Source organism: Haliotis rufescens, unplaced genomic scaffold (genome assembly GCF_023055435.1).
Source record: "Haliotis rufescens isolate VD_foot unplaced genomic scaffold, xgHalRufe1.0.p SCAF_2, whole genome shotgun sequence".
NCBI classification, from domain to species: domain Eukaryota; kingdom Metazoa; phylum Mollusca; class Gastropoda; order Lepetellida; family Haliotidae; genus Haliotis; species Haliotis rufescens.
Window position 1 is genome coordinate 8,444,274 of NW_025963890.1, and position 23,005 is coordinate 8,467,278.

The window sequence follows — 23,005 nt, forward strand, 5'->3', positions numbered from 1 at the left end:
TTCCTTAGTAATACAAATATACATTTGGGTGTAATTACTGCCCTAACTGACACAGACAGATATATAATGGTGTCATTTAAATGTTAATTCTATCGCAATTGTAACATGTATACTTAGCATAGTCTCTCGCAATAAAAGACTTAAAATGTTATGGAAACAATGGAATACGTGTACAACATGGTTGCTAGTAGTCGTCCAACTTTGCTCATATGTGGTTTCACTGATTGTGGCGTTGATAGATCATCTAATGCTCGTTGTTCAACGCCGCAATCGGCTATGTTCCAGCTATATGACGTCTGTCTGTAAATAATCGAGTCTGGACCAGACAATCCACTGACTGACATCACGCGCATCGATCTACGCAACTGGGATATGATTACATACATAAACAAAGTCATCGAGCCTGACCACCCGATCCCGTCAGTCGCCTCTTACGACAAACATTGGTTGCTGAAGAACAGTTCTATCCCGGATTACCCAGGGCCGTTAACCAATCGTATATCATACTAAAGTAATTTATGATGCACTAATGTGATTGGTATTATGAGCGTTGTAGACAAGATATCAATCGCGATGAGAGACATTGCACAGTGGAGATAGTATGCCCTTAACGTGTTTTGCTCAAGTTCCACTGGCCAGGAACACTCATTACGTGTTCATTCCCAAATTGAAACGCAAAGGTTAACCAAGAAATTATATTGAAACACACAGGGTTAGGTTTACAATGACAAGAGGCAATACAAATATGTGGCGGCAGTAATAGTGAGAGAGAGTGAATATGGTTTTACGCCGCTTTTAGCAATATTCCAGCAATATCACGGCGGGGGACACCAGAAATGGGCTTCACACATTGCAGTAATAAATAACACGCACCATACACACTCACAAATGTCCGGTATATGTCACAGTTGAATGTCTTGTATGAGGCACGTGATCCGTTCTGGAATCCAGGAACCAGTGTTGGAAGCAGGCTTTAAAGTTTTTCCGATAGGTATCCCGTCCGCACAGGGCAGGTAGATAAGACGCAACTTATGGAGGGCGTCGTCGAATCGCCGCCGTCTCGCTCTTACATCGGTACAGCCAGCCTTTTAGAATTTGCTTCCTCGAAGCTACTCAAATCATGTAGTCAGCCCGGAAGTGAGGTAGGGAGGTAATTCTATTCTGTTCACTGTCAAGGTCATTACCAGAACTTGATATTGTACGAGCGCCTCAATCAAATTGCTGCCAATTACAATCAACACTGCTGCCTACAGCAACATTACTACCACGTTACAGCCCTAGCGTCTGGCTAACGATATCTCTTGAAATTTCTTTAAAACAAACCAAGCTCTTACATCTTTTATTTCAACAGGCATTAGTCTTTAAAATGATTGTTATAACCACTTGCTTTGTAACCAAAATTCCATTCTTTTAATGATGTGTATGTCAAATTATATGTGTTTAATATGCAAGCACTTTCGCGGTTACAAAGAAGTTCCTGTTCCGGGTAATAAATCATTGTCACAAGGGAACATCCATTGATTTGCATGTTTTTTTCATAGCTGTATCCAACGAACTGGTTTTTTTACTCAGCACAGTAAACAATCGATTTGACATTTGGGTTTGTTCTACAAAACAAACTATTCTTTTGTTCCCCACTGCCAACAAGCTATCCATTTTGGGCATATTTCTTAACAACTTCATTAAGGAAATCTATCCCCCCCCCCCCCCCCCTCCACACACAAACCCATCCATAGTAATGTAATTTGGTGAAGATGAGGATTATTGAGATATCTGTTGAACGATTTTTTATTACTAGGACAACACTAACACTGACATTTTTACAACTTTACCTTCATCAGATAATACCTCCACGTTACTACGTTTGTAGCAGCATATGCGGTAGTAGCAACATCAGCATGAGTTGCATATTAGCGGTGACAAAACCTTGTAACAGTTACATTGTAGGAGTTAAATTACATCAAGTGCAACAGCAATGATCGCGAGTAGGAGCTCTAGCGGGGACAGAGCATGAGTGTTAGACACAATAAATAGTTGAGTGAGTGAGTTTCGGTTAACGCCGCTTTGAATAGTATTTTAATTATATCTGTCTACCATCTGTGCTGCTATCTATATATATCCTTCTATCTCTATTTATCCATGATATCAAAGCAGATATCAAACCTTTACCCATCCATGTATAAGTTTTAATAATTATGTACACAACCATCTCTCTACAATCCGTGCTATTATCTACATATGGTCCGTCTTTCTCTGTTCGTCTAGCCATCTAGTATCTTACTATATATTAAACCATCCGTTCACGTATAGAACCATACGCATCCATTAGTGTATAAATCCATACACCTATCAGGCCCACCTTACATCCTTCTATCAATCCATTCGTTCAGCCATCCATCAATGTGCTGGTATCAATCAATACATCGATAAGACCACGTTACATCCTTTCATCAATCCACCCGTCCGTTATCCATTATTATATATTTTTTACATCGATAAGCCCATCTGACCTTGTTCCATCAATCCATCCGTCCGTTATCCATCAATATATATTTTTTACATCGATAAGCTCATCTGACCTTGTTCCATCAATCCATCCGTCCATCCATCAATATATCAATTCCTCCATCCATATTTTCGGATTTCGTCAACCATAACCTGATTGTATATGACAGTTTGTGTGTATTATCGAAACATAATAACACATATATAACACATATTTACTCTTATAGTCACACATAAACACACCATACCCACCATGCCCTGGTCATATATGCACGTATGTATTTATTATGTTGCACTTTTACAAAAACAACCACTACATTCATATACACACAATTCAACACAGTTTCACACATTGTGTCTCATACTCGTGCTGTTTGATGGTTTACAATAAAAAAAAATGAATTGATAGTTTATGAGGAGGTACAAAAGGGTATCCATTAAAGGCAACATTTTCTCGATACCCAGCCACTCAAAGGACGCCATATGCGTTGTTGTGAGAAACTATATAAACATCAATGTATTGAGTTGGTACCACACTTTATAACTTTACCAGCTATAATACAGATAATTCCGCGGATCGAACGTCATGAGAATGAAGTCAATACAAGAAAATGACCTTTACATAACACCAATTAACTGGGGCCGGCTGTAGTGCAATAATCCATTGCTTCTATGTTGTGTTGTCGACCTTCTGTCCTGTGAATGCATAGTCTCTATCGATTCAATCCAAATTATTATAACTGGTGAGAGTGGCAAAATCTTTGGCTTCCTGTAGTAAGCCTGTAAGACTTGACGAGGAAGAGACAAATCTATACAGCATGAGAAATCATATACCTCGAGGACAGAACGCCCCATGTCGATATTCGTCTTACTATCATACTATGTGCCGAGGCTTGCTTTACAACTCTGGCTCGCGTAAAGCCAGTTAACACTACGCCAGTGTCTCGTTAATAACATATTACAATAGCACGCGAAGGGGACAGTTAGGCAAAGTTTTAGTTACTTGATCGGCAGCAAAACTTACACTTTTCTGTCACAGGGAGCTCCACCCATTAAATACAAGTCCCGCCCCGATTGATGCATTGTCTAGTACATTACTCTCGGCATCTGTTACTGAGAGCGATACTGCCAACCTCGGACCCCTCGGCCCATATGCTTGTCGGTGCGCTACCCTTCGTCTTGAGGTGATATCACTCGCTAAATTAGAGCGAATCTCTGCTCTAGGGTCACAGCGAGCCCAGCACCCCTGGTCAGGCAGATAGAGAGATAGAGGGGAGTGAGAGAAGACATGAAGCGAATCGACTCTAATCTTTATGCTGCTTGTATATAAAGGATTTGTTTTCGATTCCAGGGTTACCGAGAACTCTCCGGATGAGTCAAGATTGGCTCTAATCACATCAATTACACGGGTTTTGCTCAGAGCTCCTGTTTCGTGAGCTGGGGCATCAAACTTTTCAAGTTGGCTTTTTGTGAAGTTGCACTCAAGCGTAAGGCCACGAGAATGTCCGATTTTTCAAGGATTTTAAACTTTTTGGTTTACGCTACTATTTTAGCGTGTGTGAAATGTGGTCGTCAAGGTAGACAGTTTGTTGTCAGGGAGACAAAATATGGAACAGTCCGTGGTTTTGTTGATCATGTACATTCAAACCACAAAGTTGAAAAATATCTCGGTGTTCCTTTTGCATCTCCGCCGGTTGGAAACCTTAGATTTGAGGTAAGTGTTCATTTGACTCTGTTATACATGTACTATTAACATGCCTTCTCGATATGCCGAGTATGCTCACTATGATATATCAACAAGGAAACGAAAGTATAGAATCTCACCACAGGAATTCATTTGTATTGCACGGCCCGCATAGTGGCATGCTTCATAATGACTTTAGTTTAAATGAACTTGTAGGGAGTTGAGAAAATCGATACTCGGATTGTTTAACTTTAGTTTATTATACGTTACATACGTTATTATACACTTACGTTTTACATAATACTTTATTGCAACGTTAAGCTTATATATAGTTATTTCTTCTTCACAAAAGAACGGCATCTCTGCTACAATGGTGATGAAGATGTGAAATCCCCTGAAATGCTGTTCTTATTACAATCTATAACCGCGTCCTATTTCACACACGAGTAGTGTATCATGAATACCTATGTACCAGTTTTAATTTCATCTGTCAAAATACCTTTAACGGTAATAGTTTATATATTTTTTACCAGGAGGTATATGTATTTTAGTGTCTTTGAACGTTCGTATGTGGTTTCGATGTCATTTTCGTGGGTTTAATTTAATCGTTTAAGGCATACCAGGACAGTACCTTAATAATATTATGTGAATAGCTTTGTCTCACAATGGTGGCCGTCTATCTATGCTATAATCACTCGCATGTTGTTATCACCATGATAACAGTGTATGGTATTTTACATTAACAGCCTCGAACAGACACAACATAGTGATAATATTACATAGAAATTGTGTCACAATCAGCGACAATTAGTCTTTGACCATTACCACGTATAATATTATGAAACTGGTAGTCATAATATCATGTCTACTGAATATCAAGACACCAGCCATAGGTTGGTAATTGAATGGGCTGGGCACTTACTGATCCTTTTTAGTAGAGTCTGGTAACAAGTTGCATAACACTAATACTGAATGTGACTTGTTGTTGTGTAAGTTCTAGACGAAATATAGAAGTTGTGTTTAGTTTTGCAACACTATTATTTCTGTCTTTTGTTAGGTTTGGCAAGTATGATATACCAATTGTACCACGTATGTTAACAGTTGTACCACGTATGTTAAAAGTAATGCCATGTGTGTTGTGGCTAGATTATGGTTGTATAACAGTAATGTTATATATGTTGTGACCAGATTATGGTTGGTATAACAGTAATGTTATATATGTTGTGACCAGATTATGGTTGGTATAACAACAATGTCGTGTATGTTGTGGCTAGAATATGGTTGTATAACAGTAATGTCATCTATTTTGTGACTAGAATATGGATGTATAACAGTAATGTCATCTATTGTGTGGCTAGAATATGGATGGTATAAAAACAATGTCGTGTATGTTGTGGCTAGAATATGGATATATAACAGTAATGTCATCTATTGTGTGGCTAGAATATGGTTGTATAACAGTAATGTCATCTACTGTGTGGCTAGAATATGGTTGTATAACAGTAATGTCATCTATTGTGTGGCTAGAATAAGGTTGTATAACAGTAATGTCATCTATTGTGTGGCTAGAATATGGATTGTATAACAACAATGTCGTGTATGTTGTGGCTAGAATAATGTTGTATAACAGTAGTGTCATCTATTTTGTGGCTAGAATATGGTTGTATAACAGTAATATCATCTATTTTGTGTCTAGAATATGGTTGTATAACAGTAATGTCATCTATTGTGTGGCTAGAATATGGTTGTATAACAGTAGTGCCATATATGTTGAGGCTAATTTATGGCTGTATAACAGTAATGTCATATATGGTGTGGCTGGATTAAGGTTGGTAAAACAGTAAAATAACATATGTTATGGCTAGATTATGGTTGTATAACAGTAATATCCCATATAGCGTGGCTAGAATATAGTTGGTGAGACAGTAATGTAGTTCTGTCGTGACTTGATAATAATTGGAATACAGTTTAGTGGTTCTATTTACGTTACGTTTAGTATAAGTTAAGATTAACTTTATGGATTAGCTATTTCATATGATACACTCATAACATAAGGTTTAGCGTGATGAATCTGATCATGTGCACTGTCGGCACTATATTCATTTCCTTCAAATTCAGATCATGACAAGTGAACACGAGGCCGGTGCCTTGTGATATAACGGTAATGGTCCTTTATATATATTCAGGTCAATATGTGATTGCGAATAATTTATGAACACCGTCATCAGATTATTAAGTGGTTTATAGCTGCTTCAGTTGCAGTGATAAGGCAATCATCCCCAGTCACAGCATCAATATCGGGGCTTCAGCTGAGTTGTTTTCGCCTGCTCACAAGTTTATATTATCGGGGATTGAGTTCATTTTGATTTTCACTTGTTCACACGTTCATAACATCTGACATTGAGTTCAGTTTGATTTTCACTCGCTCATACATTTATATCATCGGGGATTGAGTTCAGTTTGATTATCACCCGCTCATACATTTATATCATCGGGGATAGAGTTCAGTTTGATTATCACCCGCTCATACATTTATATCATCGGGGACTGAGTTCAGTTTGATTATCACCCGCTCATACAATTGAGTCTATCTATCTGTCTGTCTCTCTGTCTTTCCGTCCGTCCGTCCGTCCATACATGATCCATCCATCCAACCATCCATCCATACTGGTATATTCAATATATAAGAACAGAGCTAACTACATCTACACACACACACACACACACACACACACACACACACACACACACACACACACACACACACACACGCACGCACGCACGCACGCACGCACGCACGCACGCACGCACGCACGCGCACACACACACAAACACACACACACACAAACAATATAATCGTCATTGTCTTGCTACTCGCCTCAAATATGAATGTTAAATAGCAAAGTAGTTATATAATGAGACTGATGCTTATCACAGCTGTCAGCTGGTTATGGCTAGTGTCATAATAGATATTCAGCATTTGTTCAGAGTAAAGATGGGATACTTTGCCAACGTGTAACATAGATTCAGTTACCTATTTCGCAGGCTTATCGTAAACAGCTGTGATAAACCCATTAAGTTTAATCACGGAGCACGACTTTTACCAGTGCTTCTACTTTATCTAAATAGAATGCGAATATAACTGACACTCTACATTTGAAATGTTTGAATAGTCAAATGCCAATTCAAGTAAAGTTAAGTAAAGTCAAAACACATACATTAAATATGTGAGTGACTATTAGAATCCAATAGGTTTGTTATCGTTTTTGGACATTTCTTAACATGTTTACTGCAGATGAAGTTAAAAGAGTGCATTGTATACATTTACAGCCTTCTGTCTTCTGGTTCATTGTTTGTTAAATGATACAAACATTTGAAAGAAGGCAAAACGTTTATACACAATATCTTAAACTGAAGTTTATAATAAGTTACAAATGAATAAAACCCATATAATTGCAACCAATCTCTGATGCCAGTGCTATAACTCTTAAAAAACAACAAGTATTTCGTTTCTGAACCAAAAAATAAATAATAATCTTTTGAAGTTTCATATGTCGAGTAGAATTTTGAAAATGCATTCAGTACTTGTTTACTGATGGGTCGAAAACCAGTAAACATTGTCAGATATCAAGTTAATGGTATACATGAAAGACATTCTTCTTGACCAGAATGTTTGAAAACGTGCTGTTGCTAGTTGCGTTGATATTTTCTTTCTAAACATGTCAAACAGGATTCAACAAGCAATAAGTCAGTTATAAGATTAACGTCCACACCAAAAAAAATCAATCAACTATATCTGAAAAGTTTCAGAGAGAAAAAGTGCATTTTTAGAATACAGTGGTATAATAGCTTTGTAGTTATTTTAGTAAGTTGCATAATTCCAAATAAGATTTATTGACTACTTCTTATTTCAATAATCTAGTATAGTAGCCAGACAGTCAAATTATTTGGCGCCTTTGGCAATCATCAGATAATTCCTCAGAAATAATATCAAATCCGGTTACACGTAGAGCTCCATATTTGATATTTGACGTATGACATTTGACATGGGGAACCAGATCATGTGAGTTCTGAGTCGTCACGTTTGATAAACATGGTGCTAAATGTTACAATATCCCTGGAGCGAGACAGAGCCTAGGCAGTTGCGTGCTAGAAGTAATTCATAGATACTTGCGACAAAAAATCGAAGTGGATAGTAAAGATGGCCCATATTTCTAGGCAACTGTTCAAAAATGAATACGCCTTTATTGACCATAGGCCGGGGTGTCGTGAAGGATATAGCCTTCAGTCAAAGCGACGTGCGTTTTATCATATTTATGTGCCTGATTAGCTCAGATAGAATTGGAGTGTATTTACTAGGAAATGTCCTTTTAGTTAAAGCCGTCGGTGAATGTGAGAATCTGCCCTGGATTCGATCCTTTCACGAATTAATCGAATTATTCTTAGGATAATAATTCAGTTTTGAAATGAATAGAGAAACTGTTCTATTTTGGTCAAAAAACCTTGCAGAGATCAAAAAGAAAATGTAGAAGCTTTTGTCACGTATATTGACAAGCTGTTCTTTATACGAGTGATCCTTTAATACTTTGTCTTTCTGAAACTGATTGTCCTCAACACGCCACAGTGACATCCTGACACGTCGGTGCATATCTGTTGTGATTTACGATGGCTAATCTGTGAACATATGGTCAAGTGCATAATGTCTAAATTATTGCAATAACGATTTTTGAAGCGTACGAAGAATTAATTACAGATCGAGACGTCCTTGCCTACAATTTCTTTCTACCTTTCTGGCTGCTTTCCTGTTGACTTACCTGTACACCTACCTACCTTTCTGAATGCTTTCCTAATGGCTGTACGCCTAGTTTGGTCATACAGTTTTACCAATGTGCATATCTGCACGTCCACCTTATTATTTATATGGATATCTTCTTATCCACTCAGATTGTTTACCTTAATTCATTGTATCTATCAACTTATCCATCCTTTTACCATACTACCTACCTACTTGAAAGTCAGGTGTCTACCTCAATAAATAATATATATATATACTGATGTATCTATTTCATATACACATATACAGACATACACATAGATACATAACTACACGCATAGTACTACATATCACATGAACATGTAATGAATACATAAGGCATACTTTACAAAGGCAGTGTTAGCACTTGGATACACAGTATTGGAGTGATGATAAACATAGTACTTTATAAGGATCGCTGTGGGGAACGTTTAACATACTTCACGCTGAAATGGTTCTTCTTCGAAGAAAGAGAAATTGCAATGGCGTTTCCTGATTGAATGCACGAATCATAGCTTGCTGCTTGTTTCAAGGTTGTAACTAGAAATCAGAACAAATATATTTTTTCATCCTCACTGCTTCTGTAAAATATCCACCTGACATATAACACGAAGACGAAAATATCAAAGCTCTAAAGCGTCAATAAAAAAGGCAACGTTTTTGCCATTTTGCCATTTTCTTATTATAGAAATTAAATGCCACGAATTTGATATGATCCATATTTCCTGCTTGCGGGGGCGTCTTAAATAACACCAAACTACATGTCTCCACGAATGTCAAATATTGAGGCATCCATGATGTATGTCTTAAAAAACATAACCTTTAAGGCGTAATTACTGGAATGGTAAAGCACAAACAAAACAGTCAATTGGACAGCTTTCACATTTACGTTTTTCCTCCGTAACCTTTAAAACGACGAGCCACTTATTAAGGCGATGGATCACACAAAATGTAATCACCTTCATTTAAAGAACATTATTCCGAGATGTCTTCCAAACTGTCACAACCGGCACCTTCTCTTGTCATTCTTCACCTTTAACTTTTACGTCCACGGCCATTAAACAATAAAAGAACTACGTACCATGCAGCTAAACACAAAAATGGATGACACATTCACCTAAATCGCCCCCACTATTGTCTAAGAATACCCTCAGGGGCATGGCAATCCAGGCCAGGTATCACTTGACTGTATCTATCCGTTATTTGGTGTTACTTCCTCATCATTGTGGATCAAATTGCAGACAAATCTGCATCCAAAAAAGAGCTGTAGATTTCTGTCAATCACTTGTCAAAATTGTACGTATTTCCTTCTGAGAGCCACCTGCTTGGCACAAGCCCGAGGGGGACTACAAGACTGCAGCATTCCCGGCAGATGCGCAGTGCTAGCTTTGATATTAAATGAAATATCCTCCCACGTCCCATCCCACGCTTTCCTTCAGGACGGAGTCTGGGTTGGAGCAAGCGAGGAGCAGTTTACGCAAAAAGCATCTGATTAACTGGCGTAATTTGCGGATGGTTTCGAGCCATCTGGTTGCTGATTTCTGTAATCATGTAATTTACACTCCATATAGCGTTGCCGTTGAGGGCTTTGATGCAAAACTAAGCGTTATGAAATAGAGCCTATTACGTAATTAACAACATATAGACAAGTACGCAGATTAGTATATTTAGGAAATTGCTCCCACGTCACAAGGAGAATATGTGAGGTTTTTTCGTTTGACTAGCTTAATATTTAGTGTTCGATAAAAACATTTTAAAAGGCTACCTTTGAAAATTACCTTAAGAGGTGCTATTTTTAGTAAATATGAGCAGTTTGTAGCGTATAGAGATGTTAAGCTTGAACCTTTTCTTTCTGCATTTATGTTTGGTTATAAGGGATATTTGGTGTTAGAAAATGATTGTAAATAATGAGCATACATTTTTTATCGAACCTGTCAGAAGATACAAGGTGGGTTTTTTATCTATCGATGAAATGAGTAATGATGTTTACATTCTGCCAAACAAAGGATGCTTTTAAGCTAAGAAAACATTCTATTATCAATTGTATAGTAGCGTAAGCATGTGTTTGTTGCACAATGCCGTTGTTCCACGTCGGAATAAAGATAAATACGTACACGAAAAGGTCCCTGAACAAACACAGTTTCACTGTTGAACATATACCAATAACACCTTAGGAATCAGAAGACATACAACTCAAGAAGTATGAGTATGTCGAAAATGTCCAAAATGTGATTCGATGTTCAAAACGGTCGTTGAAGATAATACTTTCATAGCTATTTAGCATCCGTAGAACACCTGGTTTGACTGACTAAATGCCTATCTTACTAAAAGCAAGGCTCGAGTCTCAACCTGTCGACATTGGTTTGTCTCCTCACGCTTTTACTGAATTTTAAAGGTGATAATTACATAACCTTGATGCTGCTGACAGCTTTATATTCGTGCAGTCTACTTCCCTGATGTAATATAAACGTTATAAAAATAAAGAAAATGGGTCACCACGTTGTTATTCTTTGGTTCAAAATCTCTTAGAAGCTGAAACGTACTTTTATTTGTTGGGAACATACACAGCGACGTTATCAAGGGCATCCATCGTTATACCACACAACATAGAAATTCAATCACTCCTGACAAATATTTAACTTGCTAACAATGTTTTCTTTAAACACCTTCCTTCCATAAAATATTGCTCGCTTGTGACATAACGGCACGTGTGTGCTCAGATAAACCCCGATGTACGTTTTATATTTAAACATCCTTTAACAGTGTTATATATATCATAAAAGCGGTGACACGAAGGGCTATGCGATTACACAATACCAAATGATGTTGTGTGTTTTTCTACGATTGCCCATCAGGCGTGAAGTATCTGCTCTTTGAGATGATATAAATTTGTATGATGTTTGACAGTAGCTTCGATAGATCTGTAAAGATATCCATTTCATCTTCTAATGTCATTCAGTGAGGAAAATAGCCATGACTTTAAGGTTTGTTGTTCGACTGATAATTATGTGGAGGAATATTTTCAGTACAACGCCCTATCTAATGAAAAGATGTGAATCCCTTTCCAAGATGTGTTCTGAGAAGGTCACGACTCAGCTGCACTTAAATGCTCTTCGGTTTTACTGTTCTGTTTTATCGTGTTTGAAATACATCACCTGCTCTCTCTTCCATTAAATAACCTTAGTGACAAAATGATTTCCAGTTTATGTAGGCATTAAAGCCTTATTTGATATTTGTAGAAAGTATATACCATCAAATAAAAGCCTAGGTTATTTTTAAATCACTACCAAACCAATATAACAATCTAATGTAATGTTTACAACCTCTGTTGAAATATTGCTCTGATAGCAATGAACCTATTTGGGTGATTTAAGATTTAAATATTGTGATTATTTAACTAATATTATGACGTTAATCTTTTATGCCACTGTGACAATAGCGCATCTTTAACATGTCTTTCAACAGATGTCTTTTAGTATTTGTACCTTGTTACTTGTGATAAATGTAAAATATAATTTGTCAAAATATATTAGGAAATATATATGAAACCAATCCATTACCACACATATACAATAGAAGATCTCAAAGAAAGTTGAAGACTATTTCAAAGCGATGGAGAACTTTATGATGTCCGTGATATGGGACTCCCTAATATGGACGTCCCTTACAATAAGAATCGATAAATGTAATCACGACCATCATTAATATTTCTTTTCTCCTGAACATTAGGAAGATGTCCCTATTGTCTGTCCTTATCTGCAATAGGTCATTCCGAATAGTCATCCATCAACGCTCGTCTCCACATTAGGGCTGGCAGGAGCTACAACGCATGTCGGCCAAGCATCAACAGGTTCTATAATTAAGACTAATAGCGTGTCACACAGGTGAAAGGGGAGTCACTTCGATCCACCAGAACATCTCACACAAGCGCATGTGTACCTGTTCAATGTCGAGAACAGCCTCGTTAATCAGGACAGTTTGGACAATAAACTAATGTCATAGTGTTATCAAACTGTGCAGAAACACAACGAATAATTAATCATGATATTCCATGTTCAATTGGTGTCCTGGTTGTTTAGATGCTCCGTGTCTCGTGCCAACGTCTTATCACGTGTTTAATTAGTTCCCACTGTCTGGAATTGAAGGTGTCAAGTGTCGCGAGGTCATGAGTCGTGAGGAAGTAAGGTAAAGAGATCGTGGGTAAATGGGTTGCAATTTAAGATGTTACACAGATGCGATTCTTTCAAAAGACATATTGATTTTGTTTCATCATAGAAACTCTTCATTATCTTTGATGTCATGTGATACTGATGAGACTGAGGGGTCAGTCAATATGTGTTTCCTGTAATGCCCTAACGTTGAAGCAGCAGTACATATTGGCTTAAGTTCAATGGCCTTAGGTAATTCAACCAGAGTTTGTATTTTACTAAAGATGAACTGTGATTTAATGTGACAGTATCTAATATTAAAAACCCGTCAATGATAATAAATAAAAAAATAATTTTAAATAAAAGGCAAAATAGTGTTAAATAATATATGAACGCATAACTGAATATCAGGACAACACCAGGTGTTAGTTAAAGGGTAAGAATGCAAAGACGTTTGGGATTAATTTAGAAACACAGATTATTTTCTCAATACTCTTGTACTCTTGTATATCATATGCCAGAGTACTGTAAGTGAGATTTAAATAGTTCAAATAATGTTTGATAGTTAAAGAATTATTGAGATCAATGTGTTGCATTCCCTGGATCTGATCAGCTGCACGCGCTCAGATTGGTGATAGCCAGAAAACAGTAAAATTATTTGAACAAAACAAATCACACATGATTAAACGTTTTGCAATCTGCTTCTAAACAATATCTTGAATGTAAACTTAATTAAAGCGAATAATCAGTTATAACAATGTTACATTAAAATAAAAGCAATACAATCATTTCCATATTCACAGGAGTCCATTGTGTAATGCCTACCAGAACACAAATCACTATCAAATAGTGATGACACCAGGTGTTCACAAAAAGGTCAACGTATCCTTCCCCAATTGTGGATCCCCTCACAAACACATGCAAAGGCATGTCAATTCTTCAAATGAAAATAAATCCGGGAAGATATGGTACAAGACAAAATAGGGAATTGCATCGGACATCATTGGTCACTGATGCGTCAAATTTGAAAATGGCATCCACATGTCTACCATAACACTTTTTGAAGACCTTAAGTACTGCAGCCCCGATCAAACAACTCATGAGCAAGAGTCGTATGGCGTTCGTTGATATCTTCGTAGAAAGAGCTTGTACCTCAAAAGTTGTGAACTGTAGACACCAGGGCTAGAGCTGCTGGAATATTTCTCGACAAAAGCCATAAGTCTTGTGGGGATTCCGTGTCAGAACAGATTCCCAGCAACCTATGTTAATCGCAAGAGGCGACTAAATGGATCGGGTGATTAGGCTTTGCTGATTGTGTGTCATCGTACCCAAAATGGCTTGGTACGTGGCTCATAATATCAATCACCGGATTGTCTTATCCAGACCAAATTATGCTTAGTTTGCATGTATTTGCAAGTCCCAAGTTTTCAGAATAATTTGACAAGTGACTGCGCCTTTCTCTGGCTCAGCTATGTGTTCTGATATAGGGTATCAACCAAACGACGTAACCAAATAGCTATCTTTGCCAGACAACAGGTTGTAAGTAAATATGTGTCATCTATATCACAAGGTCAAAGGTTGTCAGGTAATCCTTTAATAGTCTGTTGTCGCTTGCAGGGTATGTAAGAAATGACATCACCTGGACAAGAAAAGCGCCTAGCCCTCACAAACTGTCTAACAAGGCCATATAGTCCGTCTCGTAGGCGATTAGTGGAAAGATCTATCTATAATACTTCATGTGTTCTATTGTAAAGTAAGCAGGTGATACGCCCTGTCAGCACTACTATAGCGACACACGTCAAGTGTGTGCATGGCGGGCGACTTAAATTCTCACCTCACAATGGGGAGACACAAGTATGGATCAAGAAGACTTAAAGTTGTTACCTGCCACATTGGGTGAATACGGATGGGTTGTAGCTATTTGATACAACAGCGGCCAAAATAGTCCTGCAACACGACTGTGGAATATATATTTTTTAAGAAAACCACCAGATATGTATACAAGTATGTCTAGCCAGCTCTAGCCAGCTCTATGAAATCAACATCTGGAAAATTATTTGTTTTAATTTTAGAGGAGAAACATGTATTGCGCAATAAACGATTTCATAGACTATATGTTAATCCACAGCCAGCCAACAGAATGGGAAATAATACCAAGTCCCTACTGGAAGATAAAGGTTGTTACTTCTACTTATACACATTACATTCGACTCATTAATGAACATTAATCGTATTACGGTCACGGTATATTAAATTTGAAAAAGATACGATTCATCGAGATACAATCGTGGTAATATGTATGTTCTTTGTTTCTTGAAACATATTCTATTGACATGATCAAATTGGAAATTTGAAATTCACTCATTTGTCACCCTTTCTCAAACATAATACAGGTTACATTCATAAAAAAACATATTTAGAAACTTTGAAGAAATGATCACGATAACTTTTTTTGTTTGTTGTTAAACGACGCACTCAGTAATATTCCATATGACGGCGGTCTGTAAAGTGTCGAGTCTCCATCATACAAATCCAGTGCTTGACATCATGAGCATCGATCTACGCAGTTGGGATACGTCATCATCACGACATCAATTACCAAGCCAGAGAGATTATAGTAACAGAAGGAAACCAAGACGTTACAGTAAGATTTAGGTGGAATACCATGAGGGGGACAGTAGGAACTTGGAGAGAGTGAGTATGGCTTTACGCCGCTTTTAGCAATATCCCAGCAATATCACCGGGGGACACCAGAAATGTGCTTCACACATTGTACCCATGTCGTGAATCGAACCCGGGCCTTCGGCGCGACGAGCGAACGCTTTATACCACTAGGCTACCCGACCGCCCCAGTAGTAAATGGAGTTAGTTCATGCAAGTTTGCTATCAAGCCTCTAAGAGCTCGTTAAATCATGTGTTGCAGTTCAATGTTTTGTATGACAATGAAGAAAGTTGTAATCCAAATAAAGCGTACTACAAACCTGTTCATGATGATATTTGCTTCTGCCTAATGTTGTATGTTTGGTGTCATGTAAATAAGAATCATTATTACGCATATACATTCCGATAATCTTACACGGACAGGGAGGCATTTAGTGCTCCGTGGTTCTTCAACATACCCATGAGTATCTTAATTGGCTCCCCGTCATCCTGCCATCGTGTTTAAAGAAATACCTACGTGATGGCTATTTTCAACTCGAACGCAGTACAAATTTGGCCCAGGGGGACTTCGTGTATTATATAATGGTCGTCGTGGCACGATATGAAGGATTTCCACAGTGATGAACTTATTCCACTCACAGTGTTCTCGTTTCTTTTACGAAAGACGTGATTGCTTCTATGACTAGGACTGGGAGCTGGGTTCACAGCGCGGGTCATTAGTTCGATCTGGTGGAAATTAATTGATTTGACGCGTATTTCAGTGTTTGTTTTATACCTAGTTAATGGCCTGTTGATGTAGCATTTATGATGATCCTGTGCGCTCAAAGGAGAAGCTGTTGACTGCGAAGAATGTATTTTTTGCCTCCAAGGCGCCTGTTTTCATGTGTGGATCATCGTTCATAAAATAATGAATTACTGGCTTGTGTGAATCGAGATACCTCTTCATTTCGCGGGTTTCGAACTTCCAAAGTTTTCTCTGTTGGTCACCATTTATGTGTACTGTTATTTCAGTCTAGTGTGTGTGTAGATATTCGTAGTTTGGTGTCATCTATCTCTCTCTCTCGTGCCGATGGCCTGAGGTAACAGGATGCACATTTAACGTGTAGGAGAATAATTGCTCCCAGAGTGTGAGCTCGAGTAGCAATTTGCTGTCAATAGGATATAATTCGTCTTTCTAGATTTTCGCTGCTGCTCTCATCACAGGATGGGTGCTGTCAATAACAACTAACAAAGAGGTTTTCCTTTCGTAACCTAAATATTATGGCCGCTAGTGTGCCCAAATTATCTACTGCTGCTGCTGCTACTACTACTACTACTACTACTACTACTACTACTACTACTACTACTACTACTACTACTACTACTACTACTACTTTTTTACTTTGTGCTTCCTTCTTCTGAAACTGTGATGTAGATAGTATATATAGTTGACTGCTGTATTAAACACGAAGAAACATACGAAAAACAAATGCTTCTACTACTACTACTACTACTACTACTACTACTACTACTACTACTACTATCACCCAGGCCTGTTCTCTACTTGTTTTGACCAAGACCGTAATTACAATGTTCGCGATTCGTTTGGGAATAATCATACTTACATCGCGAACTTTAAGCTATTACTGTTACAAGAGTTTTTATACAACCTAATTCATTCTATTTTGATTTCATTGCAATTAATGAAGAATATGTTTTCCGTATGTGTGGTGTATTGCTGACGATATCCTAAACAATGCAACATGTGTGTAAGTATATACATTGATATTTTCGGAGCTAGCGTGATGCCACATAAGCAAATTACACACATGGAAGCTTCACCGTATAGAAGACAGGTGCATATCTACAGGGTTCATTGTGTAATTGCTTACATGGGTGGCCATATTTCCGGGCTCAAATCATCTCTCAGGCCTTTTGTAACCTTTAATAATCTGAAGATCTTTCACAGTCACAATTGCCCCATCCACAATTGGAACTACACTTTAGGACATAGCAGCCCTGGTCGAAGACAACGTCGTGTTAAGTTGGTTGAGCTGTACGAACGACACACATACTACTCAGGTGGCACATACCGGAAAATATGAGTGGTTTCCATGGAATGACCCGTGGCTCCTTTTACACACCAGCGGGAGTCGAATCAAAGACTGTGGACGAGTACCATGGGAATATAAGAATCGTGCTTTCATCTTTTTTTCAAATCTTCTGTACCAAAGTCAGAAGATGGATGTGTATCCTGATTAAGTATATGGTAAAAATAGAAAATGAGTTTTCATGCTTCCATAGGTATCAGATTCATATAAGATCCTCTAAAACATGTGGAAACATGACATATTTTGATGGAAACGTGTCTGCGTCTGTTGAAGCACTTCATATTGACCATTCATGACGTAAATAATGTCATGGTGTCATGCCTGAGCCCGTGACCAAATTCTAAATACCAAGGGTAGACCTTAGTTGCTTGTTACACAAGGATTTACGATTAATATAGACACTTTCAATTTTAAATCATGATTAAATGGTTTCATTATCAACTGCGTGTGGTCATATTGCTCCTTTTGGCCTCTTTAACGTACAATTCGTTTTGTTGTACATAAATATTTATATAGTGAGGACTTTACTCTTGTAAAAGAACAATCCAATGTAAATATCCGGATTATTTTTTTCAAAATTGAATCTAAATGTTTATTAACTTCCTGGCTACGTTAACATCCATAGATAAGTGGAACACGATTAGTATAAACCCACTCTAGAAAAGTAAGGACCATATCACCATCTTCTCAAAGAAGAGCACCCAAACAAGCCTCTTTCACACCCTGAAACACAAATCGTGAAGATATTAACTTGTTGATAAGTCCTATCCCTCCTCCTGTGTCGATTTCATCCAACGTGTGTCAATTGCATGTCGATTTCCATTATGTTGAGAAGTCAGATAAGCTCATTCTACCTGTCAACCAGCACACATGAAGCAAAGTCGTGTTGGTTGCACCGTAGGTGTGTAAATAGCACATATGAGGGCTACGCAGCAACGGAGATACGGACAGGTGGGAGCATGATGTGTTTATTTAACAAGCTGAGTCAGTTTTTTGTCGGTCTAGACAACCTGGGGAACGTGGAGTGAAGATAGATTAGATGAAATGTAGCACAGGTTAGTTTCAATAAATAGCTTACATGGCAGGGCAAAGAGCGTCAGTGAAAACGGCAGCGACGTTCTGATATGCTAAAATCTATCAGCGAACCACGTGACTACTTCACGTGAGACTATATAAAACAAATGTGTTATATAATACTGAAACTGTATACTGAAATTGAAATAAATTATTAATTAAAAATTTCTTGTGATAAACATGTCAAAAACTTAGTGTTAATTTATCGTGGAGTGCCAGAGATTTGATATGTATATGTATTCTGTGAAATCTTTAACATTTCATTTCTTAATTATTGTCATGTGAAATATAGAGCTAAATGGTTTTATCAACATTTGTGTTTGGTTATACTTTAATTATGTGTAACAGTGATAGCCATTCCTTCCACCATTATGAAATGACAAGTAACATTATACACGTTCTGCCACAACAAATCTGTGAAACAATCACTGCTCTGAAATTGGCATGCCTGTCTACCAGGCGTAGGTGATTAAGGGTCGTTCAGTAAAACGTTTTGCTATAAATCTAAACATTATCAATCTCAACTATCAGCTGTGAACGTACAAAGCCCACGGGACTATGGCTGCAGATGTAGCCAAAGTAACCTCACACCCACACTATGCCTGTCTAACCTCACAAAAATATCCCTTATTCACTGATCATTTAGATGATCACACTACGCATTATCACGTTGTTCCAATTAATAACCGTGGGTGATATATCTTGGTAGCTCGCTATCTCGCGAGATTCGTATCGAGGGGTGGCACTGGATAGGAAACTGACTACTCAGTACTTTCGCAGAACACGCCCTTCTCCGTTTCCCTGATTCTACATCAATTTTCACAGTTGAAATATATCAAAAACACATGCAAAGAAAGCTGTTCACTTTGGCAGCTGTCGTGCAACGTCAGAACACCAACGTATTCATCGTTGGCTTTGTTGTTACGATTGAGAACATTGTGGTCTGCACAGAGCAGAAATGAAGCTAAAATGACTTTGTTAAAGGTACAGGGCCTGTGGTCTTGCTCCAAGACTGCACTGAAAGATAAGTCCAATGGATGTGTAGTCATTCTATTCTCATAATATGCAAGTCGAGATAAGCGGACAGTACAAGGAGTCTCCTATAGGGACAACTTCTTCTTCGTCTTCTTCTTCTTACTACTACCTACTACTACTACTACTACTACTACTACTAGTCAATTTATATGGTGCTATATCTCGATGCATAAGAATGCTCTGGGAGCTTAGACATTATTACCGCGGTCAATGGATCAGTGTGCACTCAAAAATCATTCTCAACTCCCTGGGGAGTATACAACCCAAGCTACATGTGAGGCGCTAGAAGGTAAACAGCCACATGACCATCTCATCCAACCAGGTACCCATTCACTATTCGATGAACAGAGGCACATTTCGAACAAAGTCACTTGACTGAGGAGACACCACATGTGCTACATGTGCTTCAGTGTGGGGCAGGACCGAAGCCCCAGAAACTCTCAAGAGTTAAGCTGTTGAACGCGGTGACACATCAAACTACTTCCCAAGCCACCACGTTTATATTTATATAATCTAGAAATTTAAATTTAAACTACTAATTATTGTCTTAGAGACTTGTGCAAGTCTAATGGCCACGTTCCACAAAGCGTTCCACAAAGATTATCGTAACTACCATACTTTAACATAGGCTTACGATAGTCGTAGCCCAAAGATCGGTTTGCGCAACGGAGCCCTGGTCCCGAAATGAATAACACTATACGTTAGTGACCGTATGTTAAAAAAGGAACTGACTTTCTAATTGCAAATCACCACATGCCATGTTTCCCTCCTATAACCAATCCCTCTATCCTCCGTAAAGAGTCCTGTATCAGTTATGATCCCTCTTGTCACAAGCTCCCGAGCCACATTCCTGTACTCAGGTAGTGGAAATGGTGGTATAAAAAACGTGATCTAACTTTGGCACTTGTTGTAAACAGATAACGCTGGATTTCCAACACGGTCCAAAATATCATCAATAAATCCCCAAGAAGACAGGTTTTTCCTCTACAGTCGATAAAATCTGGCAGTTTTTACAAACAAAACTAAGCCCCAGATTTCGGAGATTTACAACTTTACTTTAATTTGTAATTTGAAGAGGATATTAGGTTAATATTTACTGAGAGAAAAACAAGCAACACAATAAAACCTGGCCAGTTTAAAAGGTTTCAAGAAAACAATGGTTTACAAGTTGTTTCAACAGCTACAGTCAATTTCCTCACATGTTTTGCAGTCATAAAACTGTTTATTTATATTTTTATAATGTCATGGTATGACAGATTAACTATAGTAATCTGAAAGAATCGTGTGTTCTTTAATTCCTTTTGAGTAGTGTATATACAGTGACAATCTAAAATACCATTAAGGATATTTATTCTGACTCGTGTCTGAACAAACATGAAACATTTTAATGAAGGAAAGGATTCTAAGAGAAAGGACAAGCCAATGCGACCTACTTTCCCATGTTTCTTTCCGCCAAAAGCTAACCGATTTCTGCTGTTTGAGCCTATCATCACAATACATGTTGTCTGATTAATTTGCACCCAAGATGTATTTACTTAGTCTCCCTTTTCAATAAAAGAAAGGACCTGCGACAATATTTAGCTTCTTGCGCCTGGTTATTCAAGCGAAATTGATTTTACGGAATAAAACAAATAGAAATCTATCTTGTAAGGAACCTCGGAGTTGCTGGACTCTTTGATGTGTGAGAATTTAGGCCAAGGGTGTACCATTGGATACAGTAGCCAGGATAGGACAAGTGGAGAACCTTCAGAAGTGCTCCGCCTATTTCAGAAGTGTTTTTCACCATTGGTTCCAAGTAAAATATGAAGCCATGCGATGCTGGTCTGCCTGTAGTATGGTTGTCAGCAAGATTGGCATTTAAAGCTGAAGTGTTCTGTCGATAAGATGACACTAGACTCACTTTAAGTGTCTCTCTCAGCAAACACTTTGTGTTAAGTCACTTGTTAATTGCACCAGTTATTGTGCGATGTGTGGTATTGTTGTTATTAGAGCGAGCACATCAGACCAAACCACAGACTGGCGTCTAGAAATGAAAGAGACCAACACGTGTATGTTCTTATCATCCTTCGGCTGCTTCTGTGGCTTCTGTTTTCTTTAACTTCTCCATGTCTAAGACAGGGGATCCAGTTCAGTACAGTTCCAAGTGCATGAGTGGTAAAATAATTTTAGAAGCATGCAGACCTTCTTTAATAGATCTATCTATATAACATGTTCCATGCAAAGTTTCGACCCGTTTTATCATTTTGCCTTTAAGAACTTATTAAACAGTATACCGAAATATAGTCCAAAGAGAAAGGTAAAGTTACCTTCCATACATATGTTCAATGTGTTAGTTGTACTTGAGACACTTCCTAATGGAGCTCCCGCTCATTTATTCCACATTTTTGTGATTTTTACAATCACAATCTGAACTCTTCGAACTTTTACTCACGCGTGTAATGTAAGCTTAATCTAGACCCTTTTTCGTCTTGCATAAATCGACCAAAGTAACTGTTTCCGTCTACAAAAAGCATAGTTAAATAGATCAGTTGCAATCTGTCTGAATATGCGGCTTCCAGGATAACAAGGTTATAACAAGAACGGACTAATGAGATCTCTCAGTATAAAGTTCACAATCAAAAGATTAATGAATCCTCGCTGACAAATTCGATATGAGTTACTGTGATAGCCTGGTTGTGTTTGTCGTTCTATAAGAAACAGGAGTATGTTGGAACGTGGCGTCTCGATATAACATGCACAATTATTACTAATAGGGTTCTCCCAGAACATACACTACCTATTGAGGGATGACAAGTGTCTAGACTATTGCATCGTGTGTTCACCTCATGTGGAGTATCAGATTTTCAGAAAGCATTATTTTAGGAAGTTAAACATGACAAAAGTCATTACTTTCTCTGATTGATTAGAATCATATTCCTCAGTTATTATTTTGAGGACTGTGTTATTGTGATGAAAATATTGCAAGGTGATGGTCGTTTAGGGGTTGCCTTATTCA

General features: G+C 37.9%; 1 protein-coding gene across 2 annotated transcripts in view; it reads left to right on the top strand.

Moving 5' to 3' along the window:
• Positions 1-3,598: 3,598 nt before the first annotated feature.
• Positions 3,599-23,005, top strand: part of LOC124111125 (acetylcholinesterase-like) — a 93,344-nt gene continuing 73,937 nt past the window's right edge. Inside the window, exon 1 of one of the 2 annotated variants that reach the window (XM_046470727.2) lies at positions 3,599-4,219. In XM_046470727.2, the coding sequence (XP_046326683.1) occupies positions 4,007-4,219 (213 nt within the window). In that variant the 5' untranslated portion in view covers positions 3,599-4,006. The remainder of the gene's footprint in view (positions 4,220-23,005) is intronic. The other variant, XM_046470728.2, reaches the window with a different exon arrangement.